The sequence below is a fragment of the Labrus mixtus genome, chromosome 20, assembly GCF_963584025.1.
Source record: "Labrus mixtus chromosome 20, fLabMix1.1, whole genome shotgun sequence".
NCBI lineage: Eukaryota > Metazoa > Chordata > Actinopteri > Labriformes > Labridae > Labrus > Labrus mixtus.
Window position 1 is genome coordinate 20739533 of NC_083631.1, and position 19700 is coordinate 20759232.

General features: G+C 40.1%; 3 protein-coding genes across 7 annotated transcripts; 2 read left to right on the plus strand and 1 right to left on the minus strand.

Annotated features, from left to right (window-relative positions):
• The first annotated feature begins 727 nt into the window (after window positions 1–727).
• ccdc103 (coiled-coil domain containing 103) lies at window positions 728–2430 on the plus strand. Of its 2 annotated transcripts, none has more exons than XM_061026809.1 (3): window positions 728–770; window positions 1275–1423; window positions 2140–2430. In XM_061026809.1, the coding sequence occupies exons 2-3, from the start codon at window positions 1278–1280 to the stop codon at window positions 2234–2236; spliced, it is 243 nt and encodes an 80-aa protein (XP_060882792.1). In that variant the 5' UTR covers window positions 728–770; window positions 1275–1277; the 3' UTR covers window positions 2237–2430. The 2 variants fall into 2 exon arrangements, with proteins under 2 accessions (XP_060882792.1, XP_060882793.1); XM_061026810.1 differs by having other exon boundaries at window positions 729–851.
• Window positions 2431–3527: 1097 nt separating this feature from the next.
• Window positions 3528–15087, plus strand: abi3a (ABI family, member 3a). 4 transcript variants are annotated; one of them, XM_061065942.1, is made up of 12 exons: window positions 3528–3658; window positions 4445–4578; window positions 5311–5481; window positions 6974–7162; window positions 9211–9269; window positions 9398–9451; window positions 10519–10910; window positions 11497–11634; window positions 12910–13044; window positions 13844–13972; window positions 14238–14366; window positions 14579–15087. In XM_061065942.1, exons 2-12 carry the CDS (start codon window positions 4447–4449, stop codon window positions 14740–14742), a joined length of 1692 nt encoding a protein of 563 aa, XP_060921925.1. In that variant the 5' UTR covers window positions 3528–3658; window positions 4445–4446; the 3' UTR covers window positions 14743–15087. The 4 variants fall into 4 exon arrangements, with proteins under 4 accessions (XP_060921925.1, XP_060921924.1, XP_060921923.1 ...); XM_061065941.1 differs by having other exon boundaries at window positions 3534–3658; window positions 4442–4578; XM_061065940.1 differs by having other exon boundaries at window positions 3537–3658; window positions 4389–4578.
• A 1153-nt stretch (window positions 15088–16240) lies between these two features.
• ifnphi1 (interferon phi 1) lies at window positions 16241–18654 on the minus strand. Its single transcript, XM_061027017.1, has 6 exons — window positions 18512–18654; window positions 18106–18180; window positions 17784–17940; window positions 17605–17633; window positions 17247–17324; window positions 16241–16645 (listed from the first exon to the last, which is right to left on the minus strand). Exons 1-6 carry the CDS (start codon window positions 18635–18637, stop codon window positions 16460–16462), a joined length of 651 nt encoding a protein of 216 aa, XP_060883000.1. The 5' UTR covers window positions 18638–18654; the 3' UTR covers window positions 16241–16459.
• Window positions 18655–19700: the final 1046 nt, after the last annotated feature.

Consider the following 19700-nt stretch of genomic DNA (forward strand, 5'->3'; position numbering starts at 1 on the left):
TGAAATATGAAATGGAAAGCACCTAGAGCACCTAGTCACTTGGATAGCCATGCAAAAGAGAAAAGAGGGAGATAAATATATAAAATTATATATTTTTACAAAATAGTCTAGATTAGACAAATCTTTGAGAAAAGGAGATGACATCGATTTAAACATTAAAACCCAATAACACTAAATACTGGATGTAGCATCAAATATTAGCCTTGAAAAGACCTCATGCAAGCACCTCTCCTGAGAAAGAAAATTGTTCTCCAAACATTTCAATAACATAAATATATGTTATATAAATGTATAACATAAATATAGTTGTCAGACTAATACATAAATGCAAATATACACTTATACAAACACATACTATGTAACCTTACAAAATTAGGCTAAACATACACGCTCACATACAACCAAAGGCAGCCTACATGTATAAAACACACACACACACACACACACACACACACACACACACACACACACACACACACACACACACACACACACACACACACACACACACACACACAAAAAAAAATACGTAGGTTAACTGTCAGTTCAGTCTTCAGCTGATTCAAATCAGGCAAAAAAGCAGTGAAATCTGATTTTCTTCACCTTTTTTTCCACAACATCAAAGTGCTCCGACTAGGCCGTCAACAAAAATCCAACACTCACTACACTGCGCATGTGCGGACCACCGGCGCGTCGTCATGGATACGGTTTGTTGTATCCGACCGGTGAGGAAAACATAGCGTTAGCACGAAGAAATCGAACTTGGACAGGTAATGAAAATCTGTTTCCTGAGAATTTAACAGGAATGAATAGGCAGCTTCTGATCTGTGAAGTTAGCCTGGGAGCTAACGGTAAACAACAGTAGATTTAATTTAATCAGCTTTTCCAACCATTGATCAGAGAAACTTATCACTCACTTAACAATCACTTAATCGATACCTTCACGTTAAACATGTTAATGTTGATTCATATATCATACAAATTAAACTGTAGGCTTCTGGTTTGACATTATCTAAGTGATTATCTTATCTTATTATCATTATCTTATTTGACATTAACTAAGGGCAATATATTTATTCTATACCTGTCACCTGCAAATTAATTGTATACTGTATACTATATTGTATTATTTAATTGTATTTCTTATTTGAATATTTGGTTTTAGTATTTGTATATTTGTATATTTCTGATATTAGGCATCTACAGGCTTGCTCCAACAATATTTCGTTGTACTTGTACAGTGACAATAAACATATCTTATCTTATCTTGTCAGGTGATGGCGAGCTCACAGCGTGATGTCATCGACTTCTCAGCGCTGGAGAGAGAGCTACAGGGGGCGATCAAATCTGAGCAGAAATACAAGAGAGAGAACGAGGCTAAACTGAGAGCAGTCAGCCAGAGGGTGTCCTACGACCAGTTCAGGTAATTTCCAGGTCTCTGGACGAGCTTCCACGAGGCCCTTAAAGAGGTTAAAGGTCATGACGGGAGTCCTGGAAATACTTTCAAAAGGTTAAGTGTCTAATCAGGGGTCCTGGAAACACATTTTACGAATAAGAGGTTATTTCAGAAGTCCTGGAAGCTCCTCCAGTGTGTCTTAATGTATTTGTCATACGACTCTATCTGGGTGTCTTAAACAGGAAATATTTTTGTCATGAGTCCTAGAATATGTCCAGGGGGTTATGGGTATTATCAGGAGTCCTGGAAATACTTCTAGGGCCAGATTAACTTGAGGCTTCAAAAACAGGTTAGGGGGTCACATCTGAGTTTCACGGAGTATTTTGCGGCAACTTCTTCAAGGCATCCCTGGATCTCTAAAAGGACATCCAGGATGTATTACAAGGCATCAAGGCATTCCTTGAAAATGTCAGGATGCTTTAGAGAATCCAAGAACTCTTTCAATGTTGACATTGAAGATATCCAGGTTACAAGGTATCATCTTTTTTTTTTCCAGATTCTGGATAACTGTATCAGACTTCACCATCTTTTTTTCCATTCTTTCTTTGCATTCCCCATATTGGAAACTGAACAAATATTATGCTACTATATTGAAGTGTAAATCTCCCCATGGGCATGAAAAAACAAGATTTTGAGGTCATTCCAGGGGTCCTTGAATGCTTGAATGCTTGTGTCTTTTATAGAGACCTGGTCCTGTCGTGTCACCTGAGGCCTCTGGAGAAGAAGGACAAAGAGGGAGCTGCACGGAAACAGCCCTGGAACCCCGTCGCCCCGACATGAAGGATGCACAAACACGAAGATTTCACGAGATGTTAAAAGTTTTCACTCCATAAAGAAGACGGCTTTTATTAGACAAAGATTTAACATCGCAGTTTGATTCATTTTTAAATCTCTCAACTGTTTGTGTATTTTTTTTCCTGTTTTCTCTCCCTGATGTCGAAACACTGTCATAATAAAAGAAAACTGAACTTTTAGTTGTGTGTGTGTTTCTTTTAAAACGTTGTACATTTACTCAAAAATCCTCAAAATGACACCAAAGAAGTGAAAAAGAAAATACTCTGACTCCTCTATCATCCATCTGCACATGCATAAATCAATAACTAGACTGATATAAGTAAATTAATGAATATAAACATTAATTACTCTGAGTGAAAATGACGAAAAGCATTCAGTCAGTTTCTCATGTTGTCTGTTGTGTTGTTCTCAGTGTGACCGGCAGGTGGTGCTGCAAGCCCAGGAGTCTCAAACAGCTACAACTTGAGTGAAAAATAATTCACCCTCAGAAAAATACTCATCTTTTTTTTATTGTTTAGTACAAAGTGTTATCAGAATAAGTCGTGTTATTTTTCAATACAGGCTATTAATATTGTTTAAGTAATATTTTATGCTTTAAATATATGTTTCCTTTTTATTACTGCATGAACTCTGGCATTCAATTTTGTTACAAGTTGTTTAACTTTCGCAATTGTTTCATTTGCAATGAATAAAGTTTAATTCTTTGATGCGAAACAGGAAGTGGTTGGAGCCAAGAAGGTACCCTCAGAGATATTAACACAGACAAGAGGTCTCACTGTGAAATAAATTATGGAGACAAACTTCTCACACTTGTTCTGACAGCCTCTGTGGAGTTTGGAGAGAAATAAACAGGAGGAAAAAGAAGGAGCTTTCAGGGATACTTCCAGGAGCCACGGATCAACATGAAGGACAAATTAAAAATAATCCCCACCCTGCCAAATAGTCATCCTGAAAAATGTACAACTATATACTTTAAATTACTCTTAAAACCATCTTTGTTTTTAGTAGCCTACCCATGTTAGTCAAGGAAGTCTGGAAAGATCCATTTCTAGTTTGGAGATGTAACCTCCCATGACTCTGTTGTGAGGTTTCAGGCATGTTTAAGTGATTTCAATACATCACATGGATCCCTGATCCCTGTTCCTGCTTGAATTCAGTTCCAAGGTGCGCTCAAATAGATGTATACTTTGTATTTTAAGACTTGTCTTTGCGTTCTTTAACGGTTTCACTTCTTTTCAGGGGTGAGTCATCTTGACGAGCAGCAACGATCTTTGAATGCAGCAGCCGCAGCAGAAACAAGTGAAACTGCAGGTTGATGATGTTTTTCTGACAGGAATCAAACCGACAACTGTGACAGACAGGCTGACAAGACAACTTCACAGACTTATTTCTTTCTTACAGCTTCTGGTAAGTTTTTAAAGTTCACATTTTCAGGTTTTAATACGGTTTTAAAAACTTGATGATTGAACATTGTAATTAAAATAAGTGCACTCAGGTTTCCTACTACAGTCGTGTCATTAATTGGCTTCAATAGTAAAGCAAGCATTTAAATCGATTAATCTATTACGTGTTCATATAACTTTTCATTTTCTTTGGATGAAAAGTTTTGTTAGCAAATCGAATTAAATTACAATTAAAAAGTAGGCCACTTGTTCTGTCAAAAACGCCTTTTAAAGTTCAACTGTCTAATGTTTTATCATTATTATTATTATTATTATTATTATTATTATTATTATTATTATTGCAAGGCTACACAAACATTTAAAAGCAGCGTTATACTGAAGTTTAAACGATTTAACAAACTTCAGGTTGAAGGCACATGCATAAAGGTTGTTCATTTCAAAAATCATCACAGAGGAATCTCATTGTACACCAAAGAATGATTTGAGACATATTACAACATCGTGTAGGCCTACTTTAATAATGTATTCTTTAATATTGCATCAGTTTCGTCCTCACAGCCTCTCATTGTAAAGCCTAAATGACAGAATGAGGAATTTGTGGAGACCACCTTGAGGTTCACAGGGTTCCTGGAAAGAGTTCCAGGATGTTCAGCAGATCTTTTGACATCCTTGAAACAATTCAGTCACATTTTAAGTTTCTGTTTATTTGGATGCGTTGTAAACTTTAAATTTAGCAAAAACATGACGTCACAACTCAGCACTAACAACAGACACGTGTTCTGTGAAGCAGCGATGAAGGAGCAGAACTTTAAAGAGGAGGTGGTGAAGATCATGGAGGAGGCACCAAACGCCCGGAAAGCTCTGCTGGAAAACTACGACAACCTGCTGAATGTGGCCGACTACTGCTGCAACAACTACATACAGGTTGTTAAAAAATACTCTTTAAGGGGCATCGGTGACCTGTAGTGGTTAGTTTGTGCGCGCCATGTACAGAGGCTGTAGCACACTTGAAGCGGGCGGCCCAGGTTCAAATCCTCTCTGTGGCTCCATTCCCAAATGTCGTTCCCCACTCTCTCTTTCTCTCCGATTTCTGACACTGTCCCTTCTTTAAAATAAAGGCCCCAAAATGAATCTTTATAAATAAAAACACTCTTTATAATGCTAAAACTGGTTGAACATGGCAAGTACTCATGCTACTATAGTTCAACTATTTTTGCTACCGTAGCCCAACCATGTTCTGTTTCTAATTGTTCTGCTAAGCAAAGCAGTAACGCCCATTTTCCAGTCTTGAAGGAATGCTACATTAACAGTTTCCTCCAGTTCCTGTCTTCCTGCTAACCTGATCTAACCTTTCTGCCTTTTTCAACCTTACAGTTTCCCTGTTTCAGTTCTTGTGATAGGCGGGGCTAACAGTTTCAAACTGGGTCCAGTGTTTACGCTAAGCTGAATTAACAGTCTTCCCCCTGTTTCCAGTCTTTGTGATAAACAAAACTACCTGTCCTTGTCTTTGTGCTAAGCTAACAGTTTCCCCCTGTTTTGTGCAGAACTCAATTGTTAGTTCGTCCTTGTTCCATTATTTGTGCTACGCTATCAACACTATCTCCCACTCTCCTGTCTTTGTGCTATAAGATAACCCCTCCCGTCTCTTTGTTTCAGTCAGGTGAGGGCAACATGAAGGCACTGGAGGAAACTAAGAACTTCACCACCCAATCACTGGCGAGCGTTGCCTACCAGATCAGCACTCTGGCCAGTAGCGTTCTGAGTCTGCTAGACGCTCAGACCAATCAGCTTTGTCACATGGAGTCTTCCATCAACCTCATTGGTCAGGTAAGGCCATGCCCCCAGCAACACTTGACAACAACAGAATCTACACAAACAATGAGAGCCACCATCACAACAACAACATCAATACAAACACAAAAACAACCATGAAAACAGAAACATCTACAGACACAACAACGACATCAACAACCATAACAAACAACAGAAATCATCTACAACAACAACAACAACAACAACTGCAAAATCATCATCTATGAAAAACAGAACTAAACCACAACAACATCTTCATCCTAAAAAACAACAACAACAACAACAGCGATAACATCAACCCCTATTTACACCACAAACAACACAAAAAAAATTCCCCACCACAGCAGCATTTCTGTTTTGGAAACACACAAACAGAATGACTTCAGCTGATCGGAGAGCGGGACCAAGTCATGTTGCACAGCGGGTATCTGACCCCAGAGTTACCATGACAACACGTATGGGGGAAAAATGCTCGGCACAGCGAACAGGAATTTTCAGTCTGAGTTGTTTTCAAAATTGAGATGTCAGTTCGGTTTTCTGATCTGATGTTTTTTTTTTGTTTTTTTTTTACGATTGGAGGCTCCATCGGTTTATTTATTTCTTACTTTGTGCTGAGAATATAGATCCAGGTCGTTACTGTGTTTGTGTGTGTGTGTGTGTGTGTGTGTGTGTGTTGTGTGATAATAGCCTCCTTTCCATCAGGGTCTGGCTGAATGAATGAATGAGTGAATGGACGGATGACTGGAGCCTCTGTTCTCCGTCTGCTTTGTGTTCACTAACTGTCATTAGCAGAACGACTACGACCATTTCTTTGATTTCTAGTGTTGTTTTCAAGTTGTCAGTTGCTCCTCATTTATTTATGACCTCTTTACTTTCTTCAAGCTGTGGTTCGGTTGTTGGAAGTTACAACTTTTTTTTTTTTAACAGATTTCCCTTTTTGAGCTAGGCTAATAATGTCCCATTTCTAGTATTTAGAATTAACCATTAGACTGCATTTGTAGGTTTATATCTTATACAGGTAAGTGTCAAATATCAGCTGAAGAATGTCAGTTTCTTCTTCCTGCCAACGGCCTCAACAGGTGCACATGCATAGGTCAACTAGCTCGTTTTAGCATAGCACGTAACACTGTGGCAAGCAGTAGACAGACAGCAGACAGACAGTGTGGTTCTTTGGGCCTGCTTCTCCTTTTGGTCGGAAAAAAGGAGGTTTCTTTGTGGTTTTTAAAATAGTACTGCTAATGAAGGCAGGAACTATACGTGATGTGTTCAGTGTGCCTCTGTAAACAGCATTCATCTGAGTAACCATGCCAACACTGTCGGCATGTTTCACTGCAAAATAAAACAAGTAAACTGGCTCAATATTTCTAGCGTGCTGAGGGAGAAGAGGATTTACTTCAGGTGAAATTGTCTTTGCGAGCTCAGGATTGGATGGTGAAAAACATTTTTCTGTGTTGAGAATGAATGATGAATGATCTCTGCTCTTTTGTTTCTCCTCGTGTTTCTTTAGACGGTTGAGATGCACAAAGAGAAAGTAGCTCGGAGAGAAATCGGCGCCTTCACAGCGGTGAGACGAGTCCCACGCAGCCACAAGATCGTCCCTCCTTCTCAACCTCCCGCTGGTACACAGCAACGCCCATCCTACAGCCGCCGTCCAATCAACTACCAGCAGCTTGACAGCGTGGGACACGGCATGAAGGTATCTAGCACCATCTATCTGTGTCACCAATGCAGAATCTTTATCCGCAAACTGTCAACAGTTAAACACTCTGGTTTGAAATGCAACATGTATTTTTTTCTTATTAAAGTTTATTAAAGTCCTGAGAGAACCGCACAGCATTTGCAGAAGCTCAATAAAAGACAAAAATAAGAAACCCAAAATTTAAAAGCAGAAGTACATTTTTTCACTCTCTGCTGTGAGCTGATGCTAACGGGAAGTGTCGCCTTCTGAACAAACCACAGAAACAGAAGTGACACCACCTTTTTCACTGGGACCTCGTTTTCTGGCAGATTATTTTCTCCTGAGAGTCTCAGACTTTCAGATTTACTACTGTAAACTGTGAAGTGCTTACAGCAGAACTCAGACTCCTGAAAACAGCAACATAATCCAAGAAACTACTTCATATTACGACACTGTTTTACAACTTTCTTCATACTTAAACAAACGTCAAGTCACTATTATAACTACTAAAAGAACCTGCAATTTCTAACTCAAGATTTCAAGCTGCAAACTAGCAAACTTTGCTAGCTGCTACAAACTACTGCAAATATCAGTTAGCTGCTACACCACTGATCATAAAACTAACTACTACAAAATCTTAATTTCTACTGAAAACTTAAAAAAAGTACTGCAAACTACTAAACATACTGCAAACTAGAACAGACAACTGTTAGCTTCTGCAAAGTCCATACTGCACATTATTGCAAAGTACTCTTATTGAGCACTGCAAAATCATAGAAGCTACTGCAAACGACTTTAAACTGATGCAAACGACTGCAAGCTGCTGCAAACTAAAAGACACTGTGGTTAACTTCTGCAAACTCTTACTGAGCACTACAGAATATTACAAACTGCTGCAAACAAATTTCAGCGTGTACAAACTACAGCTGCAAACTGCACACAACGTGTGACTCCAACAAACTACTTCAAACGGCAGCAAACTACTTAAAAACACTCCACTGCTCTGGTATGGATCTTTGTGCTCACCAAGGAGTCGATTAGTTTAAGAAATAAAAAATAAACAGCCAAAAATGTTCTTTAATTTCAAGGGAAGAAGTAGTTTTAATGCACATGTCAAATACTAACTCCACCGTTTAAAGGACGCATATTGTGCAAAATACACTTCACCATGTTTTCGAACACTAATATGTGTCTCTAGTCTGTCTACAAACTCCCCAATAATGAGAAAGTCCATCCTCTACGTCTTCTGCCTGCTCCACCTTTCAGAAATTGTGTGCTCAAACAAGCCGTTTTTGGAGATTATCCCTTTATGACATCACAAAGGGCAGTAGCCCCTCCCCGAGGTGGGTGACACTCCCACAGCTAGGTGTTTGTTCTGCCCTCTGAGTCTGCCTTCTCACCGTAAACAATAGGACATGGAGTGAGAAAGTCCAAGCCACATTCCCTCGGCGTGGTCAGACACAGCTCATTTGCATATTTAAAGCTACAGACACAGAAACAGCCTGTTCTGAGCAGGGCTGAAATAGAGGGGTTTATAGACATGATCAAATACAGGATCAGAGTGAATTTAGAACAAGAAACTTTACTGTCATGTTTTGAGGAGCTCTGAGACTTATTTACACTGGTTGGAAAGGAGGACAGTATGTGACCTTTAAGTTACACACATTGAGAAGAGATCTGCTAATTTATGTTTAGGATAAAACTCCAACACACCACAAGCTGTTTATAGACAGATTTGGGAAAATTTGAAACTCTATTCTTATCTACACTTTACATTTTATTCTTTTTTTGTGTGTGCTGTTGCTGGTGTTTTAATGAGGAAGTGCTTTGTTAAAGGGTTTGAGCCAAAAAGTAACACACACACACACACACACACACACACACACACACACACACACACACACACACACACACACACACACACACAGAAAAATAGACAGGCAGTCTTTGTTGAGCGTGGGAAAATGTTTGGAGAGACTAATTAGAGCTGCTCAGGCTTGGGAGGCTCTATTGATGCTCACACACTCATGTCTCTGCTCCCCCCCCCCCCCCCCCCCCCTTTCCAGGTCTCTGGGAAACAGTCAGACCGAACAGGAACTATCCGGAAGCACGGAGCCTCCGTCAGGTTCTGCTTTATTATACTCTGTTCTATCAGTGACAACTTCCTGTTCCGTATCATACATCTCTAACAGGAAGTCTGACTGTGCATGTGTGTGGGTTTATCATACGTGTGTGTGTCCGTGTGTGTCCCAGGTCCAACAAATCCCTGGAGCCGGTCCAGTGCCCGGTGGCACCCCCTGTCACTGGGTAATGACCTAAAGTATTTATTTGTACATCCACTTTCAGATCCTCTGTCTGGTATCACTTCTTCAGAGTGCAGCATCACAATGTGTCATAAACCTGCTTTATCTCTAATGGCCACCAGGGGGAGACTACACTGATTGCAATATGGCTCTGGACTGTATTAAAGGGGACATATTGAAAAAAATCCACTTTTACAGTGTTTTTGAACATTTATTTTGGTAACCTGAGTGTCTACAGATCCACAAAATGTGAAATAAACCCATCCAGTCCTTTGTTTGTGGTCTGCATAAGTCTTACAGGAAAATACTCAGTTTCAAATTTGCTCAACTTGTGACATCACAAGTGGGATTCCGGTAAAAAAAATAAATCCCTCCCCTCCCCTGATATCTCCACCCATGGAGGAAAAGTTCTTGTGTGTTGTCACAGAGAGGCTCAGGTTGTTTTCTAATTGTCTGACAACATTACAGAAAGGATCCCAAAAGATTGTCTTTTAATTGAAAGAAAAATGATTTTTTTTTTAATCCAGGAAAAGCGCATATTCCCCTCTTCAAAGCTTCTGGAAAAAGTTATTTTACCTCACAGATCTGAGGAGTCGCAGGTCTACTGCTGCCTCGATCAGTTAGATTTCTTCTATTGGTGTGTATGTGACTTCCTGTGCTTCTGCAGCCAGCCTCTAGTGGACACTCGAGGAACTGCAGGATTTTGCACTTCCGCATCGGCTTCATTTTTTAACGAGGGAGGTTGCCACTTGCTCCTGTTGTTATCCTTTTTTTTAAATTTTTTTTTACTGGCTCATCTGCATCATGTGTAATGCTGTTCATGGAGTCACATTTCTTCTCAGGCTCTCATTGGCTATTGCGGTCTAAAACAGTGAAAGGACGGTCCTGATTGGTGATATAATGGCCAGTTACTGAAAAACTTGTTAGTGTAGTTTGAGATTATTCTGGCATGATTGCATAAAAGCCTGATTAAAGGAGGCCTCACGTTTATGTTTACCTTATATTTATTGATATTGTCAAAATATTTGACTCTCTTGACAATGTGGATTTTACTGATTATTCCTCTCTCAGCTCCAGTTTCGGGAAACCTGTTGCTCCGCCCACCATTCCCACCACCTACCCGGCCACACCTGAGTGTGACATCATCCCTGTCCTCCTGGACGATGCTCCGCCTCCTCCTCCTCCTCCTCCTCCACACGCTGCGAATGGAATATCAAGTCTGGATGAGGAGGTTAATAACTCCTCCATCCCACCACCACCACCTCCACCTGACTCATCAGTACTAATGGCGGCACCGCCCCCTCCTCCTCCTCCTCCACCGGAGTCATCGGGAGCGTTGATGGCGCCAGTTGCTCCGCCCCTTCCTCCTACAACACACGGTTCATCGGGAGTAATGGTGGCACCAGTGGCTCCACCCCCTCCTCCTCCCCTCAACGGGGCTCCCCCGCTGAGCCTGGAGACAGGTGAGGTTATACAACATCCATAGATCCAAGAAAACCTTGTGAGAATAGTCATCAAACTGAAATGAAGCAGAGTTCTTTGACATCTTGAAGTTAATTGGATTGAACACTTGACACACACCCTGCTGTTCAGAAACCATTCTGGTGTAACAATTTTTGATTGTTACCCCGGTTAATCCTTTACATGTCAAACTAAGTGGCATCACTTATTATATTATATTATACTACATTATATTATATAACTGCACTCTGCATTACTGTGGTACAACACTGCCTCTCTTCTCTGCTGTTTACATTACTTGCTGCTATTTATCATACCAAGTCACTTTAATCATCACTTGTCACTTTATCTTGTCATTCTCTGTAAATACTGTCTCAACTCCCTGCATAGTTAACTTCATCATTCATTTTGTATTTTTATATACCCCCTATTTTTATTTTTATTTATCTCATCTCTTCTGTTTAATGTGTATTTTGTATTTTGAGCTTCCTTGTCTGTGCTGCTGCAACGCCCGAATTCTGGGGATCAATAAAGTTTTATCCTATCCTATCCTATCACGATGACATCATACTTTGTCTGTCTCCTCAGTATTGGAGGAGAGCAGCCTCCCACCGCCCTCGCCTCTTCCTCCCCCACCCGATGATGACAGCTTCCCTCTGCTACCCAATGACGGCTCAGAACTTCCGGCCCCGCCCCCTCCACCTCCATCCAGCCAGGATGTAGAAGGTACCTGTCTGTCAACACAAAAACCATCCGATCAAGTTGTCGGTTACTTAAAGTGTTCTCGGTTCTTGTTGGTGATGAACACAGCTTCTGATGGGATGCTGATTTTAAACATGACAAATATGTTGTGCCGTCTGTTAGACACACAAACACAATGAGGTGCTGCTGTTCTGTGAAATCTAATCACTATTTACACTGTTTGCTTGTGTCAAATCCTCTGCAAACTAAATGTGAGCTCTCAGCTGTGGACTAAAGCGTGGTGTCTACTCTGAAGCAGGAGCTAAAGAGGTTCCTCTAAATGCGGTTCTTAGAACTAAAAGAGTTCAGGGGAAGGGTTCCCATGGTTCCTGCGGTCCGTAAACGCCTATGATGTCATTACACAAAAAGGTGACTGAGCTGCTAATAAACACGCTAATGTAAAGCATAAACGCCCATTGATGCACGCAGCAGCCATGTTGGATTTTAAAGGCTTAATATGTGATTTTTAAATATAATATAAATCAAGTATATCCTCTGAAAATAACTCTGTGAGTCATGACTGTCTACAATGGGTGTAACACCCGAGTCCCACTGTCTGTGATGTTTTCAGAGTTTTCAGAGTCCAATCTTCAGTTTGTTTACATCGCTCGGACAGCTGGCTGACTCCTCCCCTCGTGTATAAAAGTTGTTTAATTGAGGGACTAGAGAAAAGAAGAATAACATACTGTACTCACTGCTTAACTGTGTTTCTAGATCACGCTCATTTCAGGTAAATTTACATGCAGTGTGAAGATACGAGCATAATAAAGATCGCTAGCATTAGCATGCTAACACAACAATGCAGCGAGAGTTGTTTTGGTTTCATGCTGGTGCTCAAGGGCGACATCTGCTGGATCAAAAAATCACATATAAAGCCTTTAACTCGGACTCCTGAAGGTTTTCCAAGTTTCCAAGTCAGAATTCCGACTTCAGGGAGCGCCATTACATGTTTTAATGAAGTGAAACATAGCACAGCAGTGTTGATGAAGGCACTGAAGGAAACAGTCAACTTAATTTATTTAATTTCCAATCACACAGAAAAACAGAAACTGACTCAAAGCTCAGAGTTAGAAAACAAACTCAACTGAAAAAAAAGACCAATTTAAGTCTGTTCTTCCTTTTTTTCTCTATTTTCTGATTTTTTATTTGAATTTCTTCTTCTATGTTTTCTGATGCTTCTTCCCTCAGTCTGTCCTGTTCTGTGTTGTCGTTCTTTCAAGTTTTTTTCTTCTGTGGTTTTTTTTTTTTCCCCTTCTTCAGTGACCCTCCCTACCAGGAGGAGCCGCCGCCGTCGCTCGCCCCCCACCACTCGCTCTCTCTCTATGAGGGTCCGCTCTGGCCCCGCCTCCCGCTGCCGCCACACACGCTCTCTCTTTCTGCCTGCTGTCCAGTCATGTAAGCCAACGCAGGATGCCACCAATAAAACTCAGCTGAAGAATATACTAAAAATAATGACAAGTCGTAGTTTGTTATTGTGTCAAGCTTGCAGAACAGAATAAAAATACATTTTTAGGGACTCCAGGAGTCATTGACATATTTCAAAGAATCCTTGAGAAGTTTAAAAACTGTATTTGCAGAAAATCAAGGTGTCCCTAAGAGGGTTTTGGATGTCTGAGTGCTGTTTCTGTTTAGTGTATTTGGAGATGGTGTGGTAGTTTGTCACGGTGCTCTAGGGAGGTTTGAGTAGTTTCCAGGGGTCCTTGAGGATATTAGGGGTAATAAGTAAGTTCTAAGAGTTCTTGAGGAAGTCCTATGAGTGCCTGAAGAGCATAAGCATGAGTTTCCTGCAGCAGATGAACCGTCAAGGTGTGGATCTTGATACTCTTTGTGTCATTTTGGAGAAAATCCTTGGACCCCGAGAGGTTTTGATCATTAAATAGTAAACTCTCATTTTGGACTTTCCAAGGGTCCCGAAGGAACTTCTAGAAGTGCTTACAGAACCTTCAAACCTTGTGGAGCTTTTAGGCTTTATTTACATCTTTAAAAAAGTTGTAGACGTTCTCTAATAGGTTCCAGGTCGTACTTAATAAAGTATAAATAACGATAATGTTTCTGAGATTGTCTATTAACGCAGATGATCACTCCCCCTCTTGAATTGAATCATGCAGTTCCTTCAAGCGAGGCATCGCCCCTTTTTGTCAGTGCTATACTTGTTCTTAGATTCTGTCTGTCTGTCTATCTGTCTGTCTGTCAGTGATGATCCCCCCTCCTCCCCCCTACCCTCCCCCAAATGCTCCTCCTCACCCCTCCTCCTCCTCCTCCTCCTCTTCCTCCTCCTCCTCCTCGCCTCGGCTCTGCTTACCTGCTCGCCTCGAACACCTGGGTAAGAAAACACAAAGTGTTGGTATGTAGTTGGTATATCATAACTTATAGTAGAAGTGATAGATGCAGTATTAACCGAGCTGTTCATTCTTAGACGTAGCAGTACAATCTGTAGTTCTGTTCACAGTCATAATCATCAACTCTAGTTAAACAGTTGTAATACACATCATAAAAGCTCCGCTACTTCCTGTCAAAGCTCCGCCTCCTCAATCATGATTGGCCCTTCACCGCGGTCACTTACTAGACATTTTGTGCTGTTGTCTTAGATCTAGAGATCCCATCTACGCCCCCTCCTCCGCTGTTCGATGACATGGGTGTTTTTGATGACATCATGCCACCTCTCCCTCCACCAGTGGACTACGACATGGACGCCCCCCCACAGTACCTCGAGAAAGGTAACGTTTCAACAACTATTACTGCTTTCATTCTCAGGACCAAATCCTCAGAATTGCCCCCCTCCATTACGATTACAGGATCAGGTTGCAGCGCTTTACCAGCTTGCTTGTTTTTGAGACTGCCCCTTTAAGACGTGATATTTACACCAATAGCTTCAGTTAATCAGGCAGTTTGTGCAAGTCCCTTAACTGCAGTTCTCCTATTTGCCCAGTGGTGGTGCTGTACAGCTATGAGGCCTCCAAACCGGACGACCTCTCCATGGCAGAGGGCGACATCATCTACCTGACACATCGTCATGACAACGGCTGGTGTGAGGGCTTTCTCAATGGGAACAGAGGCTTCTTCCCTTCAAACTACATCCAGTCATGTGGCTAGACCGAAGCCCCGCCCTCAATCCGAGGCTTCACAAGGATTTGTTATATTATTGCAAACTTATCAATCAGCGTTTTAATATTTATCTGAACTTCTGCCCCACGGTGGTACAAAACTGTAACAACAGGTACCCAAGAATTGAACAGTATTTATATAACTTAATGTTTTAAAGGAGCAATATGTAACTCTGACACGTAGCATTTAAAAATAAAATACTTCAGCCCAAATTCAAAACATTGGAGAGAGCTGCCTCCCCTCCTCCCTACAGTCTTCACGGACAGGGAAGCTTCAGTGTTTATCCAGCTCTGCATGGGTCTTGAAACATTTCCGCGTTCTAACCTCTCTCCATTTTTCAAAAGCATCTCCGATATTGATCCTAGTTTGAGCACGTTTCTGCTCGTGGAGCTTATTAGAAACATGCCGAAGCTTTTTAAGTCGGATAGAATCAGTTAAATCTGGACCAGTTCGCTTCCATCGCTGCAACACCTGTTGGGTTGCCGTTTGCCTGGCAAACCGAGGGGCGTCCATAACGGCCGTGTAGGCGTGGCTTAAAAAAGCCTACCTTCTCTGGTCAAAAGAAAACCAAACCATTCAGGACCAGAATATAAACTTGCCAGAGAAATCGGAAATACAACATAGCATGTTTCCTTAATTTCTGATGATATAGTAAGGTAATTTTATGATTTAATTCAGTAGATATATTACGTACTGCTCCTTTAAGCAGCTCGATAAAGAAGTATTAACAACATTACAGAGCTGAATTTGTTATAGGAACATTTTACTTTAAAAAAAACAAACTGCAATGATGCTCAATGTAAAACAATATATTCAGATTTAATACATGCATAGCCAACATAATTATATGTTTGAAATCAAGTATAAATGTAGTTCTGTTGTATTTAAATAAAGTGTAGACCACTTTTATGATGGACAGAAAAAATGTAACTTTTGCTTCAACAGGAACTTGTAAAGCAGTATTCTTTGACTGCCTGTCAGTCTGAACTGAGGGCCACAGTGCCCCCTGCAGGCCGCAAACACAAACTACACAGTGTAAAGCTTTCACTGTTAATTCTCTGGTTAATAATTCTTACTTTTGTACTTCGTTATTAATTAAACTATTGTTGAGGTTATTGATTAATTTTAACATCATTATTGTTTCTTTCATTTACAAATAAACTCACGAGTCTTTGAATAAATGTTTCATCAACATTTTTCTTTTTTGTGTGTGTGCGCATATGTTTGATATTATAAATTGTTACGGTTGCATTCAACACCTTAAAAAAACAAAAAATAATCCCGTTCAAAATGTCCTGGCACTATATGAGTTTGAGCAGGTAATGCTGGATACTTTTAAAGGAGTCCTCCTTTTTATGTTAGAAATTGCACTTTTGCACATTTTAGGTCAAAATGTACAACAGACATAAAAAAAACAACATGTTTCATGAATGTATTCCCCCAGTGTTTAACACACATTTTCTTAATTAAATACAGAATACAAAAGTTAATATGAACAATATTTTTATTTCTGTCACTTATAAAAAAAAATTCAAGTAAGAAATCTGACTCAGTCTTTAAATACAAAACTGTAAGAGTTCAACAAATAAATAGAAGAGCACTTTGTTAATAAATAGAAACATTATAAATAAATAAATAAATAGAAGGAATGTAGAAACCAGAGAGAGTCTCTCACAGAGAAACAGATTTAAAACAAATGAAGAAATCAGTTTGATGAGACATGCTGATGTTGACGTTGAGTCGGTGTATTGCGCCTCCTGCTGGCAGCTCCTGAAGCTTTGATGAGGTTCACCAGCACATCGAGGTGATCCAGATTCAGTTTGGTTTCCTTCCTGATCAGCTCCCAGGACGCTGTACTACCCCCCTGAACACACAATGATACAGTCAGCAACTTTTATTCTATTCCTGTAATGCTAAAATCAGTGCCACTACTTGTACTTACAGTGCGGTTAAGAGTACATCTCAGTCTCCTGTAGTAATTTCTCAGTTGTCTCTTGTAGTTAGTTTTCTGTTTATTTTTCATTCGCCTGCCAGTCATCACCTGAAATCAAAACCAAGGCAATTGTTTGAAAGATGCTAAGATTTTAGTTTAACTAGCCGTTAGCCGCTGGAAGATCTGCAGCGTTGGCAGTGAACGGAGAAATGTTGGAGAAGAAGTTGAAGTCTCAGCCTTGACACAAGTCAAAGTCTTAATGATGAAGGGCGATGTTAGTAGGGAAATGAGTAGAAGTGACAGCCACTTGAAGAATTGAAGTGAGAGCCTTGAAAGTGTTAGCAGTGAAAACATGTTTGCAATGTAAGTAGCCTTGAAAGAAGTCAGCCGCTTAAAGAATTAAAGTTTTAGCAGTGAACGGAAATTCTGTTTAAGTCATAAACAGTGGAAGTCTTTGCCTTGAGACGAGTTGAAGCATTAGCTTGTAAAAGAATGAAAATGCTAGCTGTAGAAGGCGTTGAAGTGTTAGCAGGGAAAGGAGGTGTGAGTTTGTTCTTACAGTGCGGTCCAGAATACGCCTGGTCAGCCTCCTGTTGCAATTTCTCAGTTTCACGGCTACTCGCCTGCTAGAAGACACCTGAAGACAAAACCAACAGGACAAATTAATATCTTTGTTTTTTGGTTAAAACCTCAAGTTGCACAAATTAAAAGTTAGCTTCTGGAAGACGCTACAGATACAAACACTACCTCTGATAGTGGAACAACTTTGCCCCGCCATGAGTCACATGTTGCACACGAGGCGTAATAAATATCATGCGTTGAACTGGCAATATGTCAGTGCCATGTGGTGACTTTCTGAATTATCATATAAAAGAATTGATGAGGAACTAAACTTACAGCTTTGAAAGAAGTCTAACTGTAGCTACTAGAATGAAATTGTTGGCAGCTAGAAGAATGAAAACATTTAGCAATGAAAGGACTGGAAGGGGTTAACAGTGTTCATGGTCGGTTAACCTTCAAAGTGTTGGCAGTTCGAGAAACTGAACAGTAAGCACTAAAAAAGTTAAAGTTTCTTTCTCTCCGTCAGTCTGTCTACTTACACATTGGCTCAGTTCCTCTGCCTGTCTGTGGATGATCGCCTGGAAGTCTTCCAATTTTTTGGTATTCCAGGTAACCGAGGTGAGGTTGTCATGGTGATATAGACCAGAAATTAGGTCTAGGCTGTCTCTAATGAAAACCAACTGGGACTCCACCTGGAGAGAGAGAGAGAGAGAGAGAGAGAGAGGGGTGAGTTATAGCTTGCTGATTGGATAACAGATCTGATGTCAGACATAATTTCTCGATGGTAACTTGAAAAATGATACGCTACCAGAGTGCATACTTTATCTGAATGGATGTAAGATAGATAGATGGATTACCTCAGCCTCACGTACGCGGCTGTAGAGTCTGTCTGGAAAGCGGACTGGACTCGGTTGTTTTGTCAACGGACCGCCCTGAAACATAAAGACACAAATGACGCTTTATTTCACCACCGTCACACAAAAGTCAGGGAAAAGTCCTTTACATTCATGAGAAAAAGTTTTATGCACTTTTAAATGTTTGTTTTTATATGTAAAAAAATCAGTTTATACAGATGTTGCATGCGTTATCTGTTTTTAGATTTACATAAGGAAAAATGTGAGCTCTTTATATCCACGTTTGATCTGTGTGAGCATTTATTTTCTATCTTGCATTTATGGGAAAACAAAAACTTGAACTTTGTCAAAACACCCGAAAACGTCTTCAAGGAGTCCTTGATTGTCAGTGCCGTTCTGTTGGACTTACCATGTGTTGAATGAGATCCAGAGATAGGCCGCTGAGGTGACCAAAGCGTCTGCTAATCCAATCACAGCCGAGGGTCGGGGTCAACACGCTGCAGAGGACGACGAGCAGGCAGGTAAGTCTGGACATGATGATGATGATGAAGGAGAAGATAAGTTTGATGATGGCCGGCTGCAGACTGAGCTGTGTGTGAACATGCTGCGAACAATCTGAGTTCAGGATTTTAATTCAAGACAGGAAAGAGAAAACAGATGAAGAGTGAAAGGCAGAAAGTCCCACAGTGTTTCTACTCTCCCTTTCCAGATGTACACACAAACACACAGGGGCGCGCACACACACACACACACACACACACACACACACACACACACACACACACACACACACACACACACACACACACACACACACACACACACACACACAAACACACACACACACACTGATATCAGATATCAGTGAAAGTATAGAAGGGTTATCTGATAAATACTATATAATGCAAATGTATGTTGATTTTATATTATTTCTTTTTAAAATGTTTTTAAATAATTTGAATTGAAAGAAAATTTGCTCCTCAAGTTCAAGTTCAAGTTATCTTTATTAGTCAAATGCACAATATATATATATATATATTTATAAATAAATAAATAAAATAATTAATAAAATAAAATAAAAATAATAAAAATAAAATATATATGTAAAAAAAAAAAAAAAAAAAAAATAGTATAGATCCTGCTTCCAGTCTCACAATAAACAGACAATGTTGTTCAGTAAGTTTAAGACACATACATTAAAGCAGTGTAAAATGACTGACAGAACAAGATATGACATTTTTTATTTATTTTTGATTTAAATAATTAACGTCCAGTTGATGTAAGTTCAGTGAAACAGCAGGATGAACCATGAAACATGAGAAAAAGATCCTACCATCATAATTTTAAGATGATTTAATTGAAGGAAGTGAATATTCAAACTCCATCCTTCAAACTGTTTTTTTTTCGGTTCATGTGGGAAGTTTTTAGCACTGTGGAAGTCCCTCCACTTTCACTTTCCAAAGCGCTCCCCCACAAACAGGCCTTCAAAATAAAAGCTGACACTGCCTGCCTCTCCAAACAGAGGAGTAGAGATTCAAATATGAAGCTTAGTGGAGCTAAACGTAAGTGTTCGAGTGTGATATCAGTGAACTGGCACA